This window comes from Orycteropus afer, unplaced genomic scaffold, assembly GCF_000298275.1.
Source record: "Orycteropus afer afer isolate SDZICR_OR568_19922 unplaced genomic scaffold, OryAfe1.0 scaffold00224, whole genome shotgun sequence".
Classification (NCBI taxonomy): domain Eukaryota; kingdom Metazoa; phylum Chordata; class Mammalia; order Tubulidentata; family Orycteropodidae; genus Orycteropus; species Orycteropus afer.
This window is the reverse complement of record NW_006921811.1, coordinates 3,646,786-3,664,633: the sequence shown is the minus strand read 5'-3', so window position 1 is coordinate 3,664,633 and position 17,848 is coordinate 3,646,786. Positions and strand designations below refer to the sequence as shown.

The window sequence follows — 17,848 nt, the reverse complement described above, 5'->3', positions numbered from 1 at the left end:
TCCATAATACTTTGGCACATCACCATCTGTACATTCAAGGCAATAGTTCATTGTTGCTATGGTACCTGCACAACACTGCTCCTAATTAAAGAATTTTTCTCCAGCAAAATTGCAGAGCAGAAAAAAGCAATCAACAGAATCAGTACCACCTGGAGCCCATGTCTAAGGAGCTCTGGTGACACGGTGCCTAAGGCATTTGACTGCTAACCAGAAGGTTGGCAGTTCAAACCCACCAGCTACTTCACAGAAGGCAGATGGGGCAATCTACTTCCATAAAGATTTACTGCCTTGGAAACCCAAAGGGGGTCGCTGTGAGTCGGAATTAACTCGATGGCAGTGAGTTTTTTGTCTTTTTTTTTTTTGAATGCCTATGTCTAGTGTTTTCCAAAAGATCTTTGTAGGAAAATAGTGGGGAAACTAGAAAAATCTGAATGTAAAGTCTCTAGTTAATAGTATTATCAAACCAAACCCAAACCCAGTGCCATTGAGTTGGCTCCAACTCATAGTGACCCTGCAGGACAGAGGAGAACTGCCCCATAGGTCTCCAAGGCTGTCACTCTTTAGCGAAACAAAGCCCAAACCCAACCCAACCCGCCACTGGGGAGTTGATTCTGACTCACAGTGCCCCTAGAGGACAGAGTGGAACTGCCCCACAGTGTTTTCAAGGCTGTAAATCTATACTGAAGTAGACTGTCCCATTTCTCACCCCAGGAGCACTTGGTGGGTTCAAACCTCCTACCTTTTGGTGAGTGTCAGAATGCCTTAAGCCCTGTGCCACCAGAGCTCCCCTGATAGTATTGTATCAGTGTTCTGGTTCCCTAGTGCCATTCTGACCCGAATATACCACAAACGGGATGGCTTGAAGAATCAGGAGTTTATTCTCATACAGTTTGGAGGGTTTAAGTCTGAGTTCAAAGTGCCAGGCTCTAGGGGCTGGGTGAAAGCCCCTCAACCTTGGGCTTCAGCTCTGCCTCCTGCTCCTGGCCCACTAAAGCTGGAGGCTTTTCTTCATTCAGTTGCTGCCTGCTGAGGCTGCCAAGCCCAAGGGTGACAAGTAAAAAGGCACAGTCCCGATGTTACCAAACCACATGGCAGGCCATTAAGTTAAGTCCATTGTAAGTCCCAAGGTCGGCAGAGCATGGCAGGCTACTGAACAATGACACGGCAATATACAGGGTTCAAGTGTGCCATAAGCTAGAGACCATTCCCCTAAGCTTCTCCTTAAATACAGGAAGCAGACTATATCCCTAAGGCAGCTACTCAGCTGCTCACAGTAGATCCTACCATGGAGTTAATTACCAGTCTCATCATGGGGAATAACTACATCCAGCTGCCCAGCCACTCAACCAGGCCCAGCCAAGTTGCACACAAACTTAACTACCACAATCAGTATTAATTTTTAGTTTTGATCAATGTACCATGGTCATAAGGAGCTCTGCTAGCACAATGACTAAGGCATCTGACCATAGTTAACCCACTGTCTGTCAATTTGTCCTACCATGGTGGCTTGTGTGTTGCTGTGATGCTGGGAGCTATGCCACCAGGGTCTCAAATACCAGCAGGGGTGCCATGGTGGACAGGTTTCAGCAGGGCTTCCAGATTAAGATGGACCAGGAACAAAGGCATGGTGAGCTCCTCCTGAAAGTCAGTGAGAACCTTGTAGGTCTCAACACCATAGTGTCCCTTACACTGAGATGCGCCCTGCGATGAGCCGTTTCTCACGTTGGAATGCAGGTGGGATTGATCTGCTCCCAACGAGGTGAACACAGTGGGCCTGGACATTATCCCGCTCACCATTCCAGACCCCTGCTGAGCAGACGCCTGTATCGGCTCCCACCGAGCTTGGTCAGTCTCAAGGTGGTGGGGCTCCTGTGTGGATCAGACCTTTGAGAAATGTTAGCAGCAGGAGACGAAGCAGTGTGGGTAAATCTCTGAATGAGGTTTAACCTTATCTTGAATGGACAACAAAGGAGACAGGCCTCAGTGTGTCCCTTTTGGTGTCCAGAAGCTTCTGTGTCATTGCTAACTAAGAAGAATTGCAGTGGCCCAGAGAGAGGCACCCAGCTGACTCCTAGACAGCGGTGGTATTCATGTGTGTGCTCTAAACGAGTTCAGGTAGTGCTGAGTGATGCAGTTGACCTGTGGTGTTGGTGAAGAATAGTGACTCTACTGGACTGCCCCAAAATGAGCGAATGTATGTTTTAGAAGAAATAGAGCCAGAATGCTTCTTACAGGATGGTGAGATCTCAGCTCCCTTTGGACACATCCAGAAAGACCAAGTGCTAGAAAAGAAGAACATCATGGTAGAGGGTCAACAAAAATGAGGTAGACCCTCACTGAGATGCAACAAACTCAGACACCAGTGATCATGGAGATGATGCGGAACTGGGCAACGTTTAGTTCCGTTGCACATGAGTAGCATGACTTGGAGCCAACTCAAGGGCAACTAACAACAAAAGCTGCCATAGCAGGTGGTGGTGGTGGTGGTGTCAGGTGCCGTCGCGTCAGCTCTGACTCCTGGCGGCCCCGTGTGCAACAGAACGAAACACTGCCCTGTCCTGTGCCAGCCTCACAGGCCTTGCTTTGCTTGAGCCCATCACTGCAGCCACTGTGTCTGTCAGTCCATCTTGTTAAGGGCCCTTTGCATTGACCCTTCACTTTACCAAGCATGACATCCTTCTCCAGAGTATGGTCCCTTCTGACAACATGGTCAAAGTAGGTGAGACAAAGTCCGGCCATTCTCACTTCCAAGGAGCATTCTGGCTGCACTTCCTCCAGGACAGATCTGTTAGTTCTTTTGGCAGTCCACGGTACTTTCAGCATTCTTCACAAGCACCACAACTCAAAAGCATCAACTCTTATTCGGTCTTCCTTATTCATTGTCCAGCTCTCACATGCATATGAGATGGTTGAAAACACCATGGCCTGGGTTAGGCACACCTCAGTCTTCAAAGAGACATCTTTGCTCTTCAGCACTTGAAAGAGGCCTTTTGCAGCAGATTTGCTCAGTGCAATTCTTCCAATTTCTTGACTGCTGCTCCAATTGGCATTGATTGTGGAATCAAGAAATACGAAGTCTTTGACAACTTCAATCCTTTCTCCATTTATCGTGATGCTGCTTATTGGTCCATTTGGGAGGATTTTCGTTTTCTTTATGTTGAGATGTGATCCATACCGCAGACTATAGTCTTCAGTCTTCATGAGTAAGTGCTTCAAGTCATCTGCACTTTCAGCAAGCCATAACAGGTACATTTCAAAATTGCAGTGGTCAGCATAGTGGAAGTTTATCACCATGTATGTAAAGTCCAACTTCAGCAGAAGGTGCTGCTTCACCAACTGTTGAGGACTCAGGCTGACAGCGCCTGCCATCCTTAGCATGAGGCTCCCAAGGCTGCCCTGGGTGTCCACAGCTGGGTGGCAGAAGGAGGAAGAGAGAGAGCATGGAGGCTCCCGAGGGAGGATCTCGTGGGCGGGCCTCAGGACTGGCACACAGGGCTTCTGTCCACACTCCACTGACCAGAACTTAGTCATGGACCCCACCTAGCTGCAGGAGCACGGGGAATCAGCATCCCTGCTGGCAGTCATTTCCCAGGACCAGCTCTCTAGCACGGAAGGGGAGGATATGTGTTTGATGGACAGCTGGCCGCCTCTTCACTGAGCCTCAGCTCAGCATCCCACCGGTAGCAACCAGGAGCCCATCATGACTCAGGACGACCGTGTGTGTCAGGGTAGAACTGGGCTCCGCAGGGTTTCCAGTGGCTGGTTTTTCAGAAGTAGGTCACCAGGCCTTTCCTCCGGGGCACCTGCAGGTGGCTCGAGTGGCCAGCCTTTGTGGTTAGCAACTGAGGTTGTTGGCCATTTGCAACACACAGGGCCTCTGTTCCCCGGCTGCCACCTTGGCTCTGATGCTTTCATTTCTCTGTACATGCAGGGGCTGCTCTGTGCACTGTCCTGCCCTGCCCTGGCCCATCTCACCTGCCAGCTCCCACCCAGGTGCAAGGCTGTGAAGGTGTTGCCTCCTCCTGAAGCCATCACTCAGAGCTGGTGGACTCGGAGCTCCCCACAACATGCTGGCCTGGCCGCGCTGAACACACCCACTACTGCGTCTCCCTCACTGGGCTGTGACTTCCTTGCAGGCCCAGGCTAAGCATCCCCTTTGACACTCCCCAAGTCCCCATAGCTGGGAAAAGTGAAATACTCGCCTACAAAGATCGCCGAATCCCCAGCGCTTAGGCAGATTCCGTCTTGGATCTGAATGTTGATCGAGTGAACGAATGAATTGCAGGAAGGCCCTCAGGTTGACTCCTTCCAGCCCAGCACGCCCCACCCGCCCCAGTCAGAAGCGGCTGTGAATTTGCTGGGCCCAGTGAAAATTTAAGCGCGGGGCTCCTTGTGGAACAATTATTATCCAAGACGGCAACACCAAAGCATTAAACCATGGGGGTGGTGGGTGTCTCCTGGGGGCAGGGCCCTGTGTGGGTGCAGAGGTGGCACGCATGAGGCCGGCCCTGCCTTTTCTGAGGCGCTGGTCACGACACTGGCTCTCTCCCAGCCCCCAGCCCCGCCCGCGGCGCCTCTGGTCCCGGCCACACGCAGTGTCAGGTAGACAGGTAGATAGAAATACAGACAGGCAGGTAGGGAGGTGGACTGACGCACGCACAAGGACAGGGACAGGAGCACTGGGACTCAGAGATCTCGCCTCAAACTCTGGGGACAGGCCCTTCCCGCGGATCCTGCGCCCCGCCTCCGAGCCCCTCTCCAGCCGGTCCGGGAGGCGGCCGGTGGCCCGTCTGCGGTCCAGAGGGGCGAGGTCCGGGCGGCGGGGCGGGGTCCGGGACGCGGGCGGTCCCGCGCGGGCAGAACAGTCGGAAGGGCACGGGCGGGTGGCGAGCAGGGCTGCCTGGGTCCTGCGATCACCGGGTGGGAGCCGGAGCGGACCGGCCGGCCTGCGTCCCCGAGGGGGGCGGGGGCTGCCCAGGCGCCGGGCAGCGCGCGGACGGCGGTGGGCGCCGCGGGGCGGTCGGGGTCAACCGGGTCACTAGGGTGGGGGACCCGGAGAAGCGGAGCGGGGTGCGGACGTCGGCAGAGAGCGAAGGGGCAGGCGTCGGGGGCTGCGCAGAGTGTGGGCCGGTTGGCAGAAGGCACCGGGCGCGGACAGGTGCGAGGCACCGCAGGCGGGACGCAGCCACCCCGGGACACCCAGCGGGCCAGGCACTGAAGATGCCCGACGGCCCGGGGGCGGTGGCGAGCGCCCGGGCGCAGGGCCCGTCGCGGCCCGCGGAGGCCTCAGGGTCCCCGGGTCCCCGGCGGGGCGCCGCCCGCGCCAGCGTCCCGCAGAAGCTGGCCGAGGCGCTAAGCAGCCAGTACGGGCTGAACGTGTTGGTGGCGGGGCTGCTGCTGCTGCTGGCCTGGGCCGTGCACGCCGCGGGCGTGGGCAAGCACGCGCTGCTCTGCGTGCTCACGGCGCTCATGCTGCTGCAGCTGCTCTGGATGCTCTGGTACGTGGGCCGCAGCGCCGCGCAGCGCCGCCTCATCCGCCTCAAGGACACGCACGCCGGCGCGCGCTGGCTCCGCGGTGAGTCCCGGGCGAGCGCGCCCGCTCCCAGCTCGCCGCCGCCCTGCCCGCGGCCGCTCCGCGCGCTTTGCGCCTTCCCTTCTTTCCCGAGGAGCCTTTCTGGACTCCGGCTTCCTTCCTTTCTGCTTCCCCTCCTGCCGGTCCCGCTCCTTTTCTCATTGTGTGTTAACCTCACTGCGGTAGCCTCCTCTCTGCCTCACATCCCACCGTTAGAACTGTTGTTCATTGCTGACGGGTTGATCCCGACTCATGGCGACCCCGTGCGTGCAGAGTAGAACCCCTCCACGGGGTCTTCAGGCCTGTGACCAAACAGATGCCAGGCCTGTCTTCCAGGTTGCCTGTGGGTGGGTTTGAACAACCAACCTTCTGTCTAGTCCTGGAGTTACCAGTTTGTGCCCCACCCGGGGACTTCTCCACTGGAACTACATAAGCCTGTTCACAACTCTCCCGGCGTAGAGCTGTGCAGTGGCACCTTGGACCCCGGAATGGAGGCAACGCTCCACACACTGCACTCAAGGCTGCTAAGATCTGGCCCCAGCTGGCCTCTTTGCTTTTAGTCCCCTCCTATGTCCCCACTTTGCACTGACTGAAGTCATCCTCTGAAAGGCTTTTAGTTCCCTCAGAGTATTTCATGTGTCCATGGTTTTGCATATGCTGTTCCCTCCTTCAGGGATAACTTTTCCACCTTTCCACCTGTCCTTCTGTTTTCTCAAGCCCCTCCCCATCACCTCCCAGTGAAGCCTTTCCCACCATCCCCCTCTGAAAGCCAACCACATCCTTTCACCCCTCCCTGAGCTCTTGTTGTTCTTGGTGACATGCATGTCCCCCCGCCAGCCTGGGGGAAATCTATGACACTAGGGCCATGTTGTAGCTCTTAGTCCAAAGCCACCACAGGGTCTGGTAGAGAGTGGGTGCTAACAGAATGCAGGTGGCATGAGTGAAGCAATGGATGAGTGAATACGTGCTGGGTCAGGCGGAGGTCAGCACTTGAAAGGTTGTGAAGACTGGAACCCTTCCCTCCTCCACTGTGCAAGGGAGACAGACCTGAGGCCGGACAAAGGAAGGAGGCAGTGTGGGGTCCAGCTGGGAAGGAAGCGACTGTCTGGGTAATCTTCAGACACATCGCATCTGCCCTCCAATTTCTTAGGCCTGAATTTTAATGGCAGAGTGAATTTACATCTTCACTTCCCTTGCATGACCTCAGGCAAGTTCCTTTGTCTTCTCATACCCTTAGTGTCAGCCTCTGGATGGGATTTGATGACAGCCAGTGGGGTGAGGGATATGGGGAGTATCGACACAGACTAGCTCTCCCTCCCATCACCTCTTGGAAGGTCTGACCTCAATGCCACCTTCTCCAAGCACCTGTCAGGAATGACTCCTGTGAGCCGCCTGGGTCCTTATTAATTTCTGCCTTGTCAGTGGAACGAGACTCTAGCTATCTTAGGCTCAGGCACTGGGTCTGGTTCATCCTGTCTGTGAGACAATTGGAATCGAGTCCAGGGTGGCCTGGATTCCAGTTCTGAATGTGGTTGTTTTAGGGAGATTAATGGCATAGGGTTGCTAGGAGTTGGGATGGACCCCATGGCAATGGGTTTGGTTTTTTTGGTGTGGTTTTGTGACTCAAATGTTTTGAGGATACTGACTTACACAGGCTAAGAAGCGTTACACACGCCACAGGCGTTTCCTTACGCTTTGCTGCAGTGGAAGGCTCCTCTCTTCCCTGTCTTCCTTTCTCTTCCTCCATCTTCCCTTCCTTCGCCCTCGTCTTGGCACCTCCTCTCTGCCCCTCTTCCTTATCTGTGTCCCTCCCCTTCCCTCTCACAGGTTCTCGCCTCCCTCCACACACCCTTCCTCTCTTTCTTCCCTCTGTCCCCCTCTTTCTTCCCCCCTTCACTCTCCTTCCCTTCCTTTCATTCCATAGCCCCCCACTGCCTCAGGTGTTGGTCCTCTGGCTCCCACACTTCTGAGTTCCATCTGTCACAGCCCCCTCCCGTTGATGGCATTTTCTGTCCCCTTTAAGGGGGAGATGTGGGCTTCTTGACAACAGAGACCAGATCGGGTTTCCCTGCTGCCCTGCATAAGGGATGGCACAGAATAGGCCTTCCCCAAGGTTGGGGGTGAATGAAGGGGTGGAGAGTGGTGAGGAAAGCTAGGGTCTGGTATACCTGATTCTGCCAGGTGTCTTAGTTTCCTGGGATGGCTGTAACAAAGTACAACAAAGTACAACAAAGTCGTTGGCTTTTAATAGCAGATATATATCGGTTCACAGTTTTGGGGCCAGTAGTCTGAATTCAGGAAAATAACAACAACAACAGTCTGAATTCAAAGTGTTGCCTGGGCCGCGTTCTCTTGGAAGTCTCTGGAGGAAGATCTTTCCTTGTCTTTCCTACCTTCTGGCAGTCCCAGCCGTTCACTGACTCACAGCTGCGGCGTCACTTTCTCATCTCACGGCCCTTTTCTCTTTGTGTCTCTTCTCCTATGTAAGGATATCAGTTATAGAACTGGGATCCACTTTACTCCAGTATGAACTTATGTTAACATATAACATCTTCAAAGACCCTTGTCATGGACTGAATGGCACCCCCCCCCCATATGTGTGTGTCAGCTTGGCTTGGCCATGCTCCTCAGTAGTTTGGCAGTTATATAATGAGGTAATCAGTCCTCGTGATATGATCTGATGTGGTCAGCTCATCAGTTGTAAGGGGATTAGTGTGGGATGCAACACCCTTACACAGGTCATGATCTTAATTTGATGTAAGGTTTCCCTGGGGTGTGACCTTCATCATCTTTTATCTTACAAGAGATTAAAAGAGAGAGAAGTGAGCAGAGAAGGCGGGACCTCAGTACCACCAAGAAAGAAGAGCGTGTCCTTTTGGACCCTGGGTCTCTGTGTTGAAAGCCTTCTAGACTCAGGGGAAGATTGATGCCAAGACACATGGAAATATCTAAGGGACACTGGGCCCACAGATGTTGAAAGGCGACAAGAACCTACCCCTACAGTGACAGAGAAAGACTTCCCTTGAGAGCTGGTGCCCTGAATTTGGACTTCTGGTCTCTAAACAGTGAGAGAATGAACTTCTGTTTGTTAATGCCATCTACTTGTGGTATCTCTCTTATGGCAGCATTAGATAACTAGAGGTAGAATTTGGTACCAGGAGTGGGTGCTGCTCTAACTGATACTTAAAATGTGGAAGCAGTTTTGGCATTGGGTAATGAGTGAAAGGTGGAAGAACTTTAAGGGAGCTCTGGTAGCATAGTGCCTAAGGCACTTGACTGCTAACCAGAAGGCTGGCGGTTCCAACCCACCAGCCACTCCTCGGAAGGAAGGTTGGGCAATCTACTTCCATAGTGATACTGTCTCAGAAACCCAAGGAGGGGTCGCTATGAGTCGTGTCCGACTCGATGGCACTTAACAATAACAACAACAACAACACTAGTAAAAGCCTACATTGCCTTGAAGAGACTGTTAGTGAAGTTACAGATGTCAAAGGCATTTCTGGTGATGGTTCTGAAGAAGTGAGGAGAGCTGTGACACCAGAGACGGCACAGATGATGAGAAGCAGCAGCTGAGAAACAGCAGCAGCAGAACCTGGAGACTGGTGTGAGATGGTGTGGGACGCAGCTCATGGAGCAAGAGAGCTTATTTCCTTCAGGCGGGAGGCTTCCTAGCAGAGTGGGGTGTCTCTGGGCACTTATTGGTAGAACTCAAGAACTTTGAAATACTTGCCCAAACAGAACGGAGGCTGGGCCAGCTCAAAAGGCCAGAGGGGCTAAGGAGCTGAGAGGCCGAGAGGCCAAGCAACCAGGAAGTAGAAGGGACCAGGAGCATGGGAAGCAGAACTGCCTTGGTCTCCAAAGGTAGGGATATGACTTCTGGGGCCTCAAAAGATGGAACCACAGCCTACTGGGTCTCAAAGGGTGGGGCTATGTCTTCCTTGATTTCAAAGAGAGAAATCTTCATCAGCTGTGTTCTGGAGTGTGGTGTTGTCATTGATGAGTCCTAGAGAGATGGGCCAGAGCCACTGTCCAAAGCTGAGGAGCTGAGGCTGCCATGCTCAAGGGGTAGAAGAATGGGCCTTGCTGGGGCCAAGGTAGTGGGGTCAACACTCAGTTGGATTAGGAGAATGGGGCTGCCAAAAATGAGGGAGCAGAGTTGCCTTCCCATGGGCTTGGAAGGTGGAGCTGAAGCCCAAGGCTGAGAGGCCTCCACCCAGAATTCAGAGAGCATGACCCAAAGTCTGGAAGGTGGGGCCATTACCTAAATGGTCTCAGAGAAGAGAAGATTTACATACATTGTTCTGCTGTTTTTTTTTACTTGATGCCCATTTTCCCCTCTTTCCCTCTGATTTCTTCCATATGTAATGTCTACTTGGGAAGCAGATAACTTGTATTCTAGACTATCAGATGAAGAGGAATTTTGCCCCAGGATGGAATTTGGACCTGGAGTCTATTTAAGGCTTTTGGGGTGACATGATGGAGTGAATGTGTTTTGCATGGCAAGGATATGAATTTTGGGGGGCCCAAGGGTGGAATGTCATGGATTGATTTGTGTCCACCAAAAATGTGTCGACTTGGCTAAGCCATGATTTTCAGTGGTTTGGCAGTTATGTAATGATGTAATTTTATGTAATGATGTAATCATCCCTCATGATGTGATCTGATGTCATCAGCCAATCAGCTGTAAGGGGAGTAGAGTGGGAAGTAACACCCTTACTCAAGTCACAGCCCTGTTCCATGTAAGCAGAGTTTCCCTGGGATGTGGGCTGTATCTCTTTGCATCTTACAAGAGATAAAAGGAGAAAGAAGCAAGTAGAGAAGGAGGGACCTGACTATCCCCAAGAAAGGAGAACTGGGAGTGGAGTGTGTCCTATGAGTGAGGTCCCTGATGAGAGCCTCCTAGACCCAGGAGAAGATTGATGCCAAGACACATGGAGATCTCCAAGGCACAGCAGGCCCACAAGTGTTGAAAGGAGACAAAGACTGAGAGAGCAAACCTTCCCCTAGAGCTGGCACCCTGAATTGGGACTTCCCGCCTCCTAAACAGTTATGAATATTTTTGTTTTCTTTATGTTGTTGTTAGGTGCTGTTGAGTCTACTCTGACTCATAGCGACTGTGTTTACAACAGAACAGAACACTGCCAAGTCCTGCTCCAGCCTCACAATTCTTGCTATGCCTCAGCACATTGTTGCAGCTACGCCTCAGCACATTGTTGCAGCTACCACCTCGTTGAGGACCTTCCCCTTTTTCGTTGACCCACCACTTTTCCAAGCATGATACCCTTCTCCAGGGAATGGTCCCTTCTAACCACATGACCAAAGCAGATGAGATGAAGTCTGGCCATTCTCACTTCCAAGGAGCATTCTGGCTGCCGTTCGTCCAGGATAGATTTGTTAGCTCTCCTGGCAGTCCATGGTACTTTCAGCACTCTTGGTGGCCAGCTCCACAACACAAAATCATCAACTCTTCTTCAGTCTTCCTTCTTTATTGTCCAGCCTTTACATGCATATGAGGTGGTTGAAAATACTACGGCTTGGGTTAGGTGCGTCTTACTCTTCAGAGAGACATCTTTACTCTTCACTTTAAAGAGGTCTTTTGCAGGAGATTTTTGCCCAGTGCAATACATCATCTGATTTCTTGACTGCTGCTTCCATTGATATTGATTGTGGAACCAAGTAATATGAAATCTTTGACAACTTCAGTCTTCTCTACATTTATCTTAATGCTGCTTATTGGTCCATTTATTGGTCCATTTGTGAGGATTTTTGTTTTCTTTATGTTGAGGTGTAATCCATACTGCAGACTGCACTCTTTGATCTTCATCAATAAGTGCTTCAAGTCCTCTCCACTTTCAGCAAGCATCTCATGTCACAGGTTGTTAATGAGTCTTCTTCCAATCCTGATGCTGCATTCTTCTGCATATAGTCCAGCTTCTTGAATTATTTGCTCAGTGTACAGGTGAAGGGATACAATTCTGACACACACTTTTCCTGATTTTCAATCATGCAGAATCAATCCCCTTGTTCTTTTCAAATGACAGCTTCTTGGTCTATAAATGGCAAGAAGGTGCTAGTCCTTCAAGGATTTGGAGGAAGTTCAATCCAGGCAGAGGGAATAGTATGCGCAAAGACCCTGAGGCAGGACTGAATTTGGTGTGTTGATGGAGTAAGAAGAATACTGGGGTGCTGAAAACCTGAGATTTAATAGTAAGAAGAAATGATTTTAAGTGGGTGAAGGGAGGATCAGATGACCTAGGACCTTGTAAGCCACTGCCTGGAGTTCAGTGTTTAGTCTAGGGTGTATAAAGGCATTGGATGCTTCTGACAAGGGGTGAGACATGATCTAGTTTGCATTGTAAAGGCATGGAGGACGGAGGTAAGAGTGGAGGCAGGGAGATCCCTGAGGAGTGGGGAGATGATAGGGGCTTGGATCAGAGGGTCAATGTGGATACAATGAGAAATGGGTGGTAGAGTTGACAGGACTTGATGATGTATTGGACGGGTTATATGGGGGATATGAGAGGAAGAGTGAAATTCTGGAGGACTCCTGAGATTGGAGACTGAGTTACTGGGGGCATGGTAGTCCCATTTCCCAAGACTGAGAAGAAGGAGGGGCAGGGATGAGGATGCAGAGCCAAGATTTCTCTAGTGGACTTGTTAATTTGAGATGTCTATTAGGAATATTGGGCAATCTACTTCTTCAGAGATACTGCCTCAGAAACCCAAGGAAGGATTGCTATGAGGAGGAAATGGCTCGACAGCTGTGAGGTTTTTTATTATTATTATTTTTAATTAGACACTCAAAAAAGAGGGGGAATAAATGAAATGAGAGAGAGAGAGACAGAGAGAGAACATAGTAGATATTGAATAAGTGGTGGTGGTGGTTTACCAGTAAACCAATTGTGGTCAAGTCCATTTCAACTCCTAGCGACTCCATGTGTGTCAGTGTAGAAGGTTTTCAATAATTGACTTTTCTGAGGTGTCTCTGAGTGGACTTGTACCTCCAATTTTTGGGTTAGCAGCAGAGAGTGTTAACTGTTTGTTCCTCCCAGGGACGTCTAGTCGTGGTTTAGATACTCAGTAAATTATTCCCATATGAACAAAACCATTCAAGTGAGGCAATGTGGGTAATGGTGATGGTGCTGGCCCGGGAAGCCTTAGCTGCTTGTCTCAACATTCTGAAGGCACTCAGTGCATGCAAACATTATTCTTATTGTCATCATTCTCATAACTTTGTGTTAATAACACTTTTCTGGGTTTCAGAAAGGGTAGAAGCAAGGAAGAACCTACCATTATCTGTCCAGTCGTATAAAAGAATAGAAACAGGACCCTGGTAATTAACGAGGAGAAACAGCTCGTTCATTTCTTTATCATATCTATCTCATCATCTTTCTGAGTCCTGGTTTCCTCATCAGTAAAGTAAGAATCCCAGTCTGCCTCTGGGGTGGGTGGTGGGTTGGGGGATGCCAAGTGAAGGGGTTTGCAGAGTACTGTTACTTGCTTCAGTTCATCAAAGCAGCTAACGATCTTGAAAGAACATCTGGGAGTTGGTCCAAGGGGAGGAGGCTTTAGCCACAACTAGGACTGAGGTTCCCAGGGAATCAGAGCTGGAAAGACAGGTTTGACTCAGGAACCAGGCTGCTCAGTGCTGGCCCTGGGGATGAGAGTCTTCAAAGCCAGATGCTGTACAAAGAGCCAGCTTGTGGGTTTCTGGGCACTGATGTTTTCCAGAGGAATTTTTGGGGTGGCAGTATGGGCAGTGAGGAGGAAATATTTTCTACCTGCTGGGTGTGAGAAAGTGAAGACTGGCTCTTAGAAACAAAAAATAATGACCTACTAAGAAATTCTGGAATAATGGTGGATTATTAATCCAGCTTTTCATTTGCTAAAGGTCACTAGCAACAAATAGTTTGCCCTTGACTGCTAACCAAAAGGTTGATGGTTCAAACCCATCCAGTGGCATCGTTGAAAGAAAGGCCTGACAATCGGTTTGTGTACAGATGATAGCTGAGAAAACCCAGTGGAGCAGTTCTACTCTGCAACATGTGGAATTGCTGTGAGTTGGAATTGACTCAATGGCACTGGGTTTGAGTTTGGTTCTTTTTGCTAAATACAGGGAATGATTTAATCCACAAGTAGTGACAGTAGCCCAACTATCTCGTACCTGCCTGGTGTGTAGAGTGACATGAAAACTCTCTGTGAATTAGCTGTTTCTCCTCATTAATTGCCAGGATCCTATTTCTATTGTTTAAAAGATTGAAGCAATAAACACAGGCCCCCTCTCCCCACTTCTTTCTTTCCCTTTACAAGCCCAGGGAATTGTTATTAATACAAAGTTATGGGAATGATGACACTTAGAATAATACCTTCGTTGGTTGAGTGTGTTTGGAATGCCAGGGACTGTAAAAGCATTGTCCTCATTAATTGTCACAAAAGTTGTTTTGTGTGTGACTAATCATTCCCAAATTTATTTATTTGATGAGTTCGAATTTTTATATAATTTTTAAAAAATGAGGCACCATCTACTTGACTGTTCATCCATCCATCCACCATCCATCCACCCACTCATCCACTTACCTTCTCATCAACTCAGCCACCCACCCAACTGCCCATTCACTCACCCACTCACCTACCTACCCATCCACTCACCCACCCATCCACCCACCCATCCACCCATCCATCCATCTACCCATGCATCCATCCACCCACTCATGCACTCATCTTCCCATCAACTTAGCCTGCCAGCCAGCCACCCATGCATCCATCCATTTTCTACCTCTCCACCCCTCCAATCTTTTGCAAAATTTCAAAGTTAATTGCTCACTATAGTTTCCTGCCCTCTTCATCTTCTTCAATTTTGAAGGCTCTTTCCCAATTCACTGGCTGTTTGGTTCAAGCCCTTAGTCAAATATTCTCAGATGAGATATGTAGATTATATTTTCTCACATTCATGTTACCTGTTCACTTGTCATCGCCTCAGAGAGCCCTTTTCTGATCAGCCATCACCAACTTCAATCCCCATCCCTGCTTTACTTTCCTTCATAGTGTTTATCACTCCCTGATATTTCTTATGTGTTTATTATTTTGTTTGTTTATTTCCTGTCTTCCCCAGTAGAATGTTAAACTCCCTAAGGAAAGATTTGCTGTTTTATTGGCCTTTATATCCTCACTTCCTGGGATAGTTCCTGGCCCATAGTTGGTGCTCACTAAATAGTTATTGAATAAATTATTTTGGCACACCTTCAAATATCTTTCTGTCTTTTATCCTGACAAGTGAGTGACATCTTAGCTGGGTATAGGATTCTTGGGGTGCATTCTTGTTCTCACTGTGAACTGTAACTACTCTTCCTTTCTCTTCTGGATTTCCATGCTACAGATGAGAAGTCTGGGGCCAGCTCATCCCTCTATATTTTTTGCACACCCCAACTTATGGAACATTATATTTGTGTATTTCTGTTTCTCTAGCAATCTTGATTGTTCATCATTGAGCCCCTGGCACAATGTCTCATGCATACATAATAGGAGTCCCCAAAATGTTTTTTGGATAAATAAATGGATGCAAGGATCTGAGAGTGGATGGATGGATGAGTGAAGGAAGGGGGAACTTCACGAGTGTGAGGCGGTGTTATGAAGTATTGATCACAGAACCCTTGAAATGTCAACTCCAGAGATGTTCTAGACCAGTGGTTCTCATAGTGAGGCTCCAGATGAACAACATCAGCTTCAACTTGGAACTGGTTAGAAATGCAAGTTTTGGGGTCCCACCCCAGACCCACTGAGCCAGACACTCCAGGAGTGGGCCCTGCAGTCTGTGCTTTAACAGACCTTCCAGGGGATTTTGATGCTTGTTCAGGGTTGAGAGAACCACTGCTTTGGGTCATTTTATAGATGGGAAAATTGAGACTAGGAGCCCAAGACTGTAATAGGGGACAACCCCAAGGAGGGTTGCTGTCCAGTGAGCACAGAATCCAATCTCTAGACACTGGCCTTTGAGAAAGAGAAAGTAGCTTTATTTAGGTAGTGCTAAGGAGTTCTGGTAGCATAGTGGCTAAAAGCACTTGACTGCTAACCAGAAGGTTGGCGGTTCAAACCCACCAGCCACTCCTCGGAAGGAAGGTTGGGCAATCCTACTTGCGTAGTGATACTGCCTCGGAAAACCAAGGAGGGGTCGCTATGAGTCGGGGCCGACTCGACGGCACATAACAACAACAACAACAAGGAGTTCTGGTAGCATAGTTCCTAAGGTATCTGACTGCTAACCAGAAGATTGGTGGTTCAAAGCCAACAGCCACTCTGTGGAAGGAATACAGGGCAATCTACTTCCATAAAGATTGACCCCCTTGGAAACCCAAAGTGGATCACTATGAGTCAGAATCGACTTGATGGCAGCGAGTTTTTTGTTGTTTGTTTGTTTAGGTAGGGAGCCAGGAGGAGTTTCCCTCAGATATGACTCCCTGAAGGAAGTGTGAGTTACAGCTTCTATAAAGGTTTGAACAGGGAAGTTATACATATTCGCTGAAATTCTAGGAGATATACTGCATAGATCTACTGCATGGGAGGGTCCAAGTATGCACATACTGGTCATACACTGTTTATTCTGACAATGGCAGCCTTAGTATGATCTGAGGGGCAGTGTTTGCAGGGGATAGTAGGTCACTAGGTCATCTTAGGATAAGACTGGAGTTTTCTGTACATGCTCTGTGGGCCAAGTCTGGTAGGAACTGCTACACTTTTGTCTCCTGCTTGCAACTTCTGCTTATAGAAAAGGAAGTAAGTTGCTAATTGCAAGAGTTGCTAAAGTTGCTAAAGGAAGTAAGTTGCTAATTGCAGGAGCTGTGAGGACATGGGTCAGACCAGGCCTGTGCTCTTCCCATCTGTCTTAGTTTCCAAGAGCTGTCCTAACAGAAATGCCATGAGTGGGTGGTTTTAAAGACAGAAATTTATTTTCTTACATTTCTAGAGGCTAAAAGTCCAAATCAGCGTCTTGGTCATGTCAATTGGGAATTGGGTTTCCAAGAGAGTCTTTGGGTTTCTAGGGGGGTCTTTGGGTTTCCAAGGGGGTCTGTGAGCCTCTCTCCTAGTTTCTGCTGGCTGCTGGTGGACCTTGCTGTTCCTTTTCTTGTGGACGCTTCTGGCATGGCGTCTGTCTTTCCCCATGTGTGAGGGTCTCTGGGTCTAATCTTTTCTCTCTCTTTTTTAAATTCTGGTGAAAATAAGCACAACAAAACATTTGCCAATTCGACTATTTCTACAGGTATAATTCAGTGACGTTGGTGACATTCCTCGTGTTGTGTGACCATTCTTGATATCCTTTTTTTCCCTCTGCCCCATTTTTTTAATGCATTTTATTGAAATATAATTTTTGTACAGTGAAATACACAAAACTAAAGTGACATGGGTCAATGCATTTTTTTTTCTCTCAGTGTTCCCTCCCCTCCTCTCCCACCCCTGGCAACCAACAAAGTTTCCCTTCATATATAAACCTTTCCTTGACCCTCCACAACAATGAACTAATACTATATTTGTCCTTCTGTGATTGACTTATTTTGTTCAGCACAATGTCCTCCAAGTTCAACCATATTATGTGGTGTTTTGCAGACTCCACACCACTCTTTAGTGCTGCATAGCATTCCATTATGTGTACGTACTATAGTTTGGTCATCCACTCTATAAATCTTAGCGATAATTCCCTTGCCAGATATGTAATTATCGGCAAATATGAATTTGTTGCTGTCATTTTTGTTATATGCTTTTTCATGGTGTTGATTTCTTTGCTCCATATAATATTCTATGCTGAGCTCGTTTTGTTTATGAATTGTGTTATTACTTCCTTCGTTGCTATTGTTTTAGTGTTTGCTGAATATTTATGTTGGTCCTTTTTTTATGTGAAAGTTTTATCATTTTTCTTTGAGGTTACTCTGTGATTTATAGTTTTCTTCCCAAGTGTAGAACAGTCCGTTCTGTCTTGTAGTTGTCTTGACTTCCCTACCATCTAGAAGTTCTGTAATGACAGTTTTTTTTTTCCCCCTCTTTTTGGTTTGTAGTTGTCTTCATTTGTCAATTGATGTCTCTGATTCCCTGTTTACAATCTTGTACACTTCTTTACTTTGGATACTTCCATAGCTGGGTTGGTTTCTGGGTTACATCATCATGTGTGTTAATGGTCAGTTGTTGTTGGCTGTTGTTGCTTCTCTGTTCCCTTTAGCATCTCTTGTAAGGTTGGTCTGGTTTCAACAAATTCCCTTAATTTCTGCTTATCTGGAAATGTCCTTATTT

The 17,848-nt window shown here is 48.8% G+C and overlaps 1 protein-coding gene across 1 annotated transcript in view; it reads left to right on the top strand.

Annotated features, from left to right (window-relative positions):
• The first annotated feature begins 4,496 nt into the window (after positions 1-4,496).
• The window catches only part of OTOP1 (otopetrin 1), a 46,394-nt gene continuing 33,042 nt past the window's right edge, over positions 4,497-17,848 (top strand). The window contains exons 1-2 of the mRNA XM_007948790.1: positions 4,497-4,602; positions 4,718-5,575. Of these exons, the coding sequence (XP_007946981.1) occupies positions 4,497-4,602; positions 4,718-5,575 (964 nt within the window). The remainder of the gene's footprint in view (positions 4,603-4,717; positions 5,576-17,848) is intronic.